We start from the raw sequence: 11,246 nt of genomic DNA on the forward strand, positions 1-11,246 counted from the left end.
CCTCTTTGATCAACAGATGAGCGTCACTTAAATCAGCCTCACAGTGTCAACAAGAGCTTTCAACCGTGCTTGTTATAGCAGTTACATGCTGTTGCATTACAGCACATGCTCCGGACGGAATCCGCTGCCATTTCAGTGTCTGAAACCTTGCACACAATCCAACACTGGATTAGTGCACAACACAGACAAACACTTCAGGAATGAACAACTTAGCCTAAACATCACACAGAACTATATTTTCTACGTATCTGATTTCTATAAATGGTTTAGACAAACATGAACCACATTGTGTTAGATCTTTATTAATTCTTTATTATGAAGTGAGACAAAATGCCCGGTGCCATTGTGCTTTACATCGTTCAAATACTGGGCAGAAAAATCCCAGGGAAAAGAACTCCAGAAATAAGATTCATTTGATTCTTTACAGATTGTAGAAATATCATACTCATCAAAGGGTTATGTACAAGGTGTCTTGCAATAAACAGTTATTTCCCTTTGATCGGCATAGTACAAAAACAGAGGTTAGCCTATAGCTAATACAAGGCCTTTCTACCTGAATCTACTTGTTGTGCTACTATCTTTAAAAAGTTGAATTGTTCATAGTATAAGGAAGTGCTTTAATAAGATGAATGGACTTTATCGTGGAGTACGGTCATCTTATTGTGTTGATCATTCTGAGCCCTGATGCAGTGAAAGTTATCTTGTAAGTGACCCCTAAACTTACTTGTCCACCTGTGAGAGATGTGATATGGGGTAGTGTCGCCATTGTTTGGGCCTCTGGCGTTCGTTCCACAGACTTGGTGGTGAGATGTTCTGGATTGCTTGGAACTATTTTTAGATCAGCACCAGAAGTCTACGTTCTAAGACTAAGATAAATAGGAGGCAGGCAGTGCATAACCGTTTACAAAAGGACCTCTCCCTATCCCACCCCATGGGCTTATCCATTCAATACTACACTCACTGGCGTTTCCCTGATAGGCCTATTCCATGTTTGTATGACTACTAGAGGACTGGATAAAAGGATGATGTGTGTTGAAAATGTCATAGTTATTACTCATTTATGTTTTACAAATACCATGCATTATTGCTCTATAGTTCTTTATGGTGAGACTCCCGGGAAATATTACCGACAGATTACATCTAGATTTTGGCGAAAATCCTAAACTTCATAAAATTGGCATAGATTTCATTATCATCGTTTTTTGCATGCAATATGTTTATAAAGTGGCAAACAAAAATAAGAGGATATTTAGAAAGTGGCAAATGCTTTGGCATATTCATGACGAAGGCTTGCAAAACAATACTAAATTAAAGTGCAAATGAAGATTCTACACAAAATGTAAGTAAAAAATAAATAAAGTAATAGATTAATAGAGAAATAAATAAAGTAATAGGTAAATAGAGAAATAAGTGAATTCATAAATAGTTTACCTCACTACTGAACACTTTTGTGGCCATTGGCAGCAATACAATATTGGCCAATACTTAAAAAAGGTTTGACCTTTTAAATGAAGACATTTTCAATGTTCTGCGAGTTTGGCAAACACATTAAATTTTGACTCATAATAGTTGAATAAGTTGTTGTTGTTATAACGATCAAGGGTGGATAGCCCATGGAAAAAGGTTTGGGCAAGCTACATGCGTAATCCAACATTTCCTTAGTGATGCTGTTTGCTGCAGTAGTGGATAAAACCTGTGCTGTCACCATGGAACAGGTTGTCTAGGGAATAGTATAGGGATGCCGTTGGAAGAAGTTTCATCATGTGTTCATGGATACTATACAAGTCAGTCGTCAATGGAGCTCATAGGTGAGAACTCTCCCTTAAAGCAGGCGGACTCATAGTGCTTGTTCAGGTAGGACTTTAAAGCAAAGGTCTTGTCGCATCTCTTGCACTTGTAGTGCTTGAAAGCAGAGTGCGTCTGCATGTGAGCGCGGAGGTTGGAGCGGTCGGCGAACGCCTTTCCGCAGTGTGCGCATCCAAAGGGCTTCTCGCCAGTGTGTGACCGCATGTGTCCCTGCAGCAGCCAAGGTCTACTGAAGGCCTTGCTACATATGTCACACTTGTGCTTGAGGTCGTGGGTGAGCAGATGCATGGCCATGGCAGGCATGGACACGTACACCTTCCCACAGGTGGGGCACTTCTTGGCCATCTTGCTCTCTAGGCTACGGTGGGTCTGCTTATGCCGGCTCAAGTTGGAGGACGTGGCATACGTTTTTCCGCACTCGTTGCACGTGTGACGCTGTATGGTCCTGGGGCTGCTGATGGCTTTTCTCCTCGACCTTCCGTCAGTGATGAAGAAGGCGTCTACGGTGTAGCCCTCGCTTACGGCGGTGTCCCCGTTGATGTATCCGGAGGAGATCTCGGACTGGGGACTGTCAGGCTGGTCCGAGTCTGGTGCTCCGTAGTCACTGTGGATGCCGTCGCTGTGGATGCCATCGTAGATGGGGCTGGGAGAGGGGACTTTAATGCCATTGTCACTTTCACCGTCATAGACAGACGGGGTCATGTAGTCACTGATGTACCCTATAGCATTGAAAAGAACAAAAAACGGATTTAATTATTTGTGTGATGAGGCCTACTGATTACACATTGGGTGGATTCTGGGCGCTTTATTCATGTTAATTGATGCAACAGTGCCATTCTGCCAAGTTGTAGGGCTTAATTTCTGACTCACAGCGCGTTAGCTCTGCAGCCTATTATTTCAGTAATTTACAGTTCCAACAGAGGTGGGTTGAAAGACGTTGACTTCTTTTGAAGGTCTTTTTCTACATCACTCCACCCCAAAAAAATCAATATCTCTCTATTTCAATTAGTGTGCTAACCCATTTAACGACAAAGGCGGGAGGGGAATAATATCACTTCAGTAAGCCTATTATTGCATTTGCCGTTCTGACAAAGATCTCAGAATATAGGTCGATGTGCACCACTGAACGTATATATAGCCTGCACTTACATCCAGGGCTATAGGTTACTCCATGACCAAGAGATAGGAACACGCATGAATAATCTATAAAATGTACTTCTGGACAAAATACAGTCTGGTTATTCAAGTGTGCGAGTACGCTCACTGTATGTTTTAAAGAGCGTAAATAATGTCTTAGAACATGATCGTTCGTTTAAAAGACCTACAGACACTCTCTCCCTCCCTTTTGTATGTCTGTCTCCGTGTGTGTCTTGCAAATGTTGTACACTTGTGGGTTGATGCAGCTCAATTGGGGTTTAACCTTGTGTGCTCCGCTGTAGAGCACTTGAAATATCACTGCCTCGGAAAATGTGCAGAGTCGACAAAAATACAACATGTGACTGTGTTGGATACAATGTGACCGCGGGTCAGCGAAGCTCGATGTGCAACAAGCTATCTGCACGCACACAGGCTACAGTCAACGCTTAATAGGCTATACACATAAAAGACCAAACAAAATATGATAAAACATTGTCTACGCAGATAAAAGACAGTGTAGCCTATTAACTTAAAGTAACAGGTAATAACAGGTTTACCTTTTTCATGAAAGCGGAGGCTGAGGTCGGACCTCACTCTACCATAATGGTTCTCCAGATCAGCAGATGAGAAATCATCGAGCTTAACCTTTTTGACCAGAAAAGATCTTGGCATTTTTCCACTTTGAACAAAATAACACTCGTCCGGTGGTTAAGTCTATCACTCCTCATGCAGGGCTGATGAAAAGGGGCTGTATAGACGGGCGGAATCGCTTCTTCGGTTCGTCGATGTGTGTGTGATCAGATGCCAGCACAGGGGGAAAAGCCTGAGTGAGACCCCTTCCGAATCCTCACGCTGCTACTCCTTGTTGAGCTGCTGATTTTCGTGCGGCAGCGCCTTGTTCCGCTGGTCAGAAATGCAACTTCAGCACTGGATAGTTCCCTTTCAGTGCTGCGCGCCTGTATAGGCAGGCAGGCAGGCAGGCTTCAGCACTGGACAGCACACCCGCAGCAAGAGATCCGTTCTTTCGCTCTTCTCTCTTTCTTCCTTCCTCGTGCAGCTGTCCCCAGTCTTCTTACAGCTTGACCGTAGAAAATAGGCTGGTAACTGCTTCCAGGATTTGGCTGGTTTTGAACTTCAGAGAGTATATCACAGCCCCCACGTTAATATTTGCCACTCATTGTATAAATAATCACAAAAAAGCCACATAGATGAAAACGCTTTGTCTCAGCATTAGCTCCGGCTTTCTCCCCTTTCTCTCTTTCTCTGTCCTGCACTCTGTGAAGGTCTTGGGCTTTCTGAAGTCTGTTGATCAGCTGTTGGTATTTATATGGCTGCGATCAGGTGGGAGATGGAGATGGAAGTGCCTAATTTAATCCGCTAACAACAAAAAAATCTCCCGGGACCAACATTGGACTAGGATGATTTATTGATTTGGTGAGTCGTCCACGATTTCTCTTTTTTTTCCGTGTATAACAAATTGTCATGTTTTATCATGATGGTGACTATTATACCTTTTTTTGTAAATCATCACAGTAAATGCTAAACTATGACAAGGAAATCAAATCAAATGAAAGTTTATTGGTCGCAAACACAGTAGATGTTATAGAGGGTGCAGGGACTTGGTTACGTTTCTTAACAGTACAGTAGAAATGGCAAACAACAACATGAATAATAATACAAAACAAGAAAGAAGAAATCCCTAATGTTAGGATGAATCCAGTCAACAACCCAAATATCACTGTAACAGTAATCCAAATTCAATCTATGCATATATACACCAGAAATATACTGATAATGATATAGAATAATAGTAGGCTATATGATATTTTAGTGTGTTATTGTAGGATTTCATTTGTGCTATTCTCTAACTAACACATTAAACACTAAACATTGAGCATGTTTAGGCTCCTTTTTTAGGGGACAGTAAGTTATCGTAAATTCATTTTTATTTGCCCAGTATATATAAGCTTTGGAGTTCGATGTTTGAAAAAGAAAAGACTGCATCTTCTACCACTTTTACAAAATCTACCCACCCGCTTAATGTTTTCAAACCAACGCTGACGCTAACCACACGACCAAAGACTGGATGTGGCTGGAGGCTTGCAGGTTACTCTTTTACATCACACCCTGTAAACCAATAGTGTTCTTTTTATGCAAATCACAGGAGCTGTGTACCAGAAGGTCCTTTTCCTCAATGATTCCTGTAGGAGCCATATGTGCGCAATTAACGGGGATCCAGGAGCAATAGTATCCTTGGTTGTTTGACATGGTGTTCTTTTTGTTCTTTACTGCAGCAGGATGCCTTTGTGTTTGTATCAGTGCCCAGCTAGTCCCCCGCTTACACTGTGCCATAGTATGGGTCAAATGTGCACTGCAGTCCGGATATGATATACAAGTTTTCATACGACTTTAATAATAAGCATAGGCTACGCACATATTCGGTTACCACTATTGCCTATACTGTAGGCTATGCTTACCTTCGACAGAAATAGGCATACTGTAAATATAGGTTTACTTTCGTCAGAATGAAATAAGCACAATCTGTCTATTTTATGTGTGAAGGTTATTGTTTTTATTGTATTATTTCTTAGCCTCGGGGATATAGCCTATGCTTTTCATGCTGATGATAGCAGTTTATAACTACTGCAGATTCACTCCTGACCCTGTCTAGCACACCATATAGAGAGGACTATAAACAACAAAGCCGCTATCCACAACACCGCGGAAACAGGGCATAAAATCACCTTGTTTTGCGGTTAACAAACTCCACCGTACCCTGAGGATAGTCATGAGGGGGTGGCCTGGCTTGTTTATGGAACGGTAGAAAAAAAGACAAGAGAGAACAGTCTATTCTGCTTGCTCCTCGCACGGAATATTCCCTGGAACTGCTGAGTTCAGCTGAAAAAGGCTGGAAAAAATATAGAAGCTCGTGCGCCTGTCATTTGCATAATAATAGTCTGGGATGTTGCTGCAACACCCAAACGTCTTGACGGAACGCAAAACAAAAGGACTCTTTGAAATTTCATTCTCTCATGTGAGTTTTAAACAAGATATATTAAAATGAACTAGTTTTGCCATTCTGCGAATATAAACAGAATGCCTCATGTACCGTTGTGCAGAGGACAAAGAGAAGGTCAAGTGGCTTGTGGCGTGAGATGTTAGTCAAAATAGAGATACGTTAGATAGATAGGCAAGGCACCTGCATTCTCTCCAGCGATATGGTTGATCCCTCTAGGAGATGCCAAATGAATCCTAATTAAAATCCAGAACTTTTTAAACAGCAGATGCTCAGGCAGTCATGTCAATGTGCACAGTGCAAAGCAGAACATTAGTTAGTCAGTGTAGCAACCTGGTGGAGGAAGGAAATTACTCCACAGCAACGAGCTCAAGTCAATCATTTGATTTTTCTATAATCATTAGAAATTACTCCACAGCAAGGAGCTCAAGTCAATCATTTGATTTCTCTATAATCATTGGAAATTCAATGACAAATGTATGGCTTGTGTTAACAAATTACCAATGGTTTCTTACCAAATGGCACCCTACTCCCTAAATAGTACAGTTCTTTTGACCAGAGACTTATGGGCCCTGGTTAATAGTAGTGCACTATATAGGGAATAGGGTTTCATTTGGGACATAGATAATGTTACTGGATCCAGCTGAACACAATGGATTTTAGGGCGAGATGACCATGGCTGGGACTATGTACACCCAACCACCCATATCCTATTTATTTCCCTTAGTCTTAATGTGGTCATTTGCATCACATTGTTAGTTGTAAACAACACAACTCAGAAAGTGCTTAATCTTCCAAGTCAGTTCTTCATTACAAAGATAAGAGGATTTGTTTTCGCTCTTTTTATAAGTGGGTGAGAGGAGCTCTCTAAGCCCAATTATCTGCTATAAATCCAGGCCTTGGGATTTCGCACAACTTCCTCTCCGAACAGCTAACCCTTAATTGTCCAGCCTAACGAGAGAAAACACACAGCACGTTGCTGTTAATTAAACACAACTTCTACAACAATAACATTACAACAACATTGCAATAACATTACAATAACATGATGTAATTTCCCTCAAGTCCATGCCATCCATCACCTGTCTACCCCCCAGTTTGTCCCTCGGACTCTCTCCTATATGCATTATAATCTGGTCCACCCACCACCACCACCACCACCACCACCACCACTCCCTCTTCCTAACCCCTCTCCACCCCTGCTCCACCTCCCCTCCCTGGGCTTTGTCCCCACCTGGACTCGCTCCTGTATGCATTTTCATCATCTGGTCCACCCACCACCCCCTCCACTCGACCCATCTCCACCCCAGCTCCACCTCCCCTCCCTGGGCTTGGTCCCCACCTGGACATGGTTGATGTGGTCCTGGTCCTGGGAGAGAAGGCAGCTGCAGAGCCTGTCTGGCCTGCCCGTCTGCCTGCCACTACCCTATGCAGGCATGGCAGCTGGATGTAAGCACGGGCCAGGACAGCAGCACCACCTTGATGGAGTGGTGGGTGTGTGGTGGTTGAGGCCCACGGCTGTTTAATGAGAGATGTGTGCGTGCGTGTGTGTGTGTGTGTGTGTGTGTGTGTGTGTGTGTGTGTGTGTGTGTGTGTGTGTGTGTGTGTGTGTGTGTGTGTGTGTGTGTGTGTGTGTGTGTGTGTGTGTGTGTGTGTGTGACATATTAATGATAGACTCAGCTGACTGGTCCATAGGTGAATTAACACGATATGTATATTGATACAGTCGGTTCATGATGTACTATATGGTGATACCCTAATAACTTATGAAGTATATTAACAACATCACTAAGCAAACAAAACATAGTTTTGGGGGAGAACACCTGCTATTAAATATGAGGTCCATCGAAGGTCTAGCACACAGGTTGCCTACTGTTATGGGGAAATGAATGATCCCAAATTAGCATGTTCAGACAGCTTTATTATGGTGGATATAAGTACTGAACTATAGATATACTAATCACACTTTGTAACTGAAACGTAATCTATGGATTTGTCCCAAATGGCACCCTATTGACTATTTAGTGAGCTACTTTAGACCAGAGCCCATTTGGTATGCGACCTATGTCATTATTTATAAGATAAGGACAGCTACCTCCTCTACCAAAGCATTGAGTCATCCCCACGGCCCCCCACTAACGTATGGTACTAATGCTTATAGATACCACTGCCACCTCAATAAGCAATAAGACAGATAAACATTCAGCCTTAAAATCTCAACAGAAAATATCCCTTCCAATGGCAGACAACAGAATTGTATGGGCCAGTAATGCAGACTTCGTCAGCTCTATAGGTCAGTAAAGGGAATCATGAAACATTAGATGCCATTGTGTGTTCTCCCAACATATGAAATTGTGCTGAATTCTTTGCTTTGGGTAAAGTGACTTACCCTCCCTCTCACCCATGCAGGTATTATACTGTATAGCTCGAGAGGTGGAATTGGTCCTCTAATGCATGTTAAAACATATAGATTTCATAAATCTGTAACAGAGGAAAAGTTAGTGCCAGACATCCTAAATCGTGAATGACTTTAGGATTGGAGCTGGGAATAGTTGTAGAGGTTTATAAATGTAATGTAAAGATAGTGTAGCCATCATGCTTCAGAAGCCATCTGTACAATGGACAGCTTCATCAGAGACAAATAACACGTCAGCAGAACTATTTACAATGACAGAGAATCCATATGTGAATCCCTCCTTTAATAGCTGTGAATATTTGGATGATGATGCCAGGCCAAAATATTACATTGTTTCCAAATATACACAAATAAAATTGAGTTGACACTGTCTTTGTAAAAATATTTAAAAAATCAAAAATCTTCTTTCTTTTTAAAGCGGTGTTGCTGCTCTGTCCCCGTTGCCTTACATCGTGATTCTATAAGACTTAAGGCCTATAGCAGCCATGCATCAGCCTCTGTCTGGGGGTTCACTGTAGGGTTGAAGTAGATTGCTTTCAGACTATAGGAAGCCTATGTGTGCCAGTGAGGTGCTGCAGTGAGCAGGCTGCAGAGTAGAGGACACATTCATTTACCTCAGAGTGGTACCTGAAGATTTCACCGGCAGAAAATACACTCTCTGCTTTACCGGCGCTGACAAACGTTCCCTTCCGTTGATCTATTATGAGTTGTATTACAACCAAGGTAAAAGTGCAAATGGCACATATACACAGCTTTTCAGTCATTTCCAGACAGGTATTTAATTGCTCAAGATGGAGCTGTATTTATTGTCCTGTACGTGTTGTGAACAAACTATTTCAAACCTTATCTGTTTGTGATAATGGGGTGCAGGGGCATATTATCCTGTGGGTAACGTATTGCATATCAAGCAGTCTAGACTCTGTCTATCTAGGCTGATCATCTGGGTTTCGTCCCACACAACACATGCGTCCTGTCTGCCAGGGGTATCTGACTGCCAGGTTCCCCATCTCATCCATCACCTCAGCGCCCTGAAGATGGGGGGTACGGTACCCCCTGCTGGGGCCCCCCTCTGACCTCTCACCCGCTGACCCCCCGTGCATGAATGGTCATTAGAACTGATCTACAAGGAGTGGGCGGGAGGGGGGGGGTATTGTGTGTGTGTGTGTGCATGTGTGTGTGGTGTCAACTTATGTGTGTGTCTCCCATTACTCCATGTCCACCCATCCCAAACGGCCACCACAGTGATATGCATAGCAGCTCACATATGGGTCTTCTCTGGAGAAAATCAGTCTAATCTGGGCCAGTCTGGAGACTGGGCGACATTCATCTTATTTGTCATAACCCGTCTCTGGGGATGGGACCTCCACCAGCCCCCCTACCCCTACTGTTTGGGGGGCTTCCACAGACCCCCTGTATCTCACACTGCCAGGGCCTGAACCTAATTAGATGTGAAAGTTAAAGAAGCTGAAATGGGGACAAAGACAACATTATGCAGATTCATGTTTGATTTAGATTTAGTTCCATTTCCTCCCCTTTTTCCTTCCACTTTCAGTTCTGTTTTTGTCATGAAAAATAAAAAGCGTTTGTGAAAGAAAGGCTGAGTCTAACACTGCAAGAGAACCTTGGTGTTTGATGTTTAAATGATTGCTGTTTAAGACGTTTTTCTGGCAGGGCTTTAGTAGTGCTGCCATACTGAGACCACTGAGAACCTCAGCTATATGAAATACATTAAAGATGACTACAGTGCAACGTATGGAAATTAAGCTGGCAAAAATCTAAGAAAGATCAAATACATTTCTGTGAATTGCAACAGTGCAGTTTCTCAAAACATCTTATAGTCAGTCATAGTCTGTCACATAATATCGAGATGAAAATACGGAGATTTTAAGATAACGAACAAGGCACCAAAAGCTTGTTGAGAGACACTGTTGACTATCGCCCACTTATAAGTGACGATTCTTAATCTCCGGGCTCTTCTGACCTTTAATTACCAGCCACACAACACAACATCCACTAACTCCTCTTATCAGACAGAAAAAGGCCTCTCTGCATCATTATATCAGTGTGAAAGCAAGAGCACAGCTAGATGACACACACACACACACACACACACACACATACACACACACACACACACACACACACACACACACACACACACACACACACACACACACACACACACACACACACACACAGCCATTGTCATTAGCCTGAGATGGAGAGAGAGAGAGATAGAGAGAAAGAGAGCAAGAGAGAGAGAGAGAGAGCAAGAGAAACATCCAGTCCATCGCCGCTCTTAATGAAGACCACATCAAGAGATTAGAATAAAGAAAGGCCAAGTGGTAAATTGAGAGTACATATTTGGAGCTGGGAACTCTAACCTGTTTTACATAGAGCATGTCACCAGGGGAATCGAACCAGATTAGCATTTTTATTGCTCGAGCAGAAAGCTCCGTGCAGCCAGCCAGCAGTACCCACCCCTCCCCTTTCCACCCCTCCCAGGCAGGGCCCTGGGCATGGAACCTGGAACTTGGAACATAGACCCTGGAACCTAGAACCTGGAACTTGCATGGAACCTAGAACCTAAAGCTGGAACCTGCATGGAACCTGGAACCCGGAACCTGAGACCTAAAACCTAGAACCTGGTACTTGGAACCCCGAACCTGGAACATAGAACCTGGAACCTAAAACCTGGAACCCAGAACCTGGGACTTTGTGAGGCATGCCTCACTGCAGTGTCACCTGTTCTCTGATTTCTCAGCAGCTACACAGCACGTCTGTCTCGGTCATAGAGAGGAGGGGAGAGCAGCGCCTGGCTTAAAGTAAAAAATGTACCGCTGCTCTGTGTGTGGAGAGGTGTGGTTATTT

General features: G+C 43.1%; 1 protein-coding gene across 1 annotated transcript; it reads right to left on the minus strand.

Moving 5' to 3' along the window:
* Positions 1-281: 281 nt before the first annotated feature.
* On the minus strand, positions 282-4,288 carry LOC109904667 (transcriptional repressor scratch 1). Its single transcript, XM_020501850.2, has 2 exons — positions 3,501-4,288; positions 282-2,525 (listed from the first exon to the last, which is right to left on the minus strand). Exons 1-2 carry the CDS (start codon positions 3,613-3,615, stop codon positions 1,786-1,788), a joined length of 855 nt encoding a protein of 284 aa, XP_020357439.1. The 5' UTR covers positions 3,616-4,288; the 3' UTR covers positions 282-1,785.
* Between the last annotated feature and the right edge of the window lie 6,958 nt (positions 4,289-11,246).

This window comes from Oncorhynchus kisutch, linkage group LG14 (assembly GCF_002021735.2).
Source record: "Oncorhynchus kisutch isolate 150728-3 linkage group LG14, Okis_V2, whole genome shotgun sequence".
NCBI lineage: Eukaryota > Metazoa > Chordata > Actinopteri > Salmoniformes > Salmonidae > Oncorhynchus > Oncorhynchus kisutch.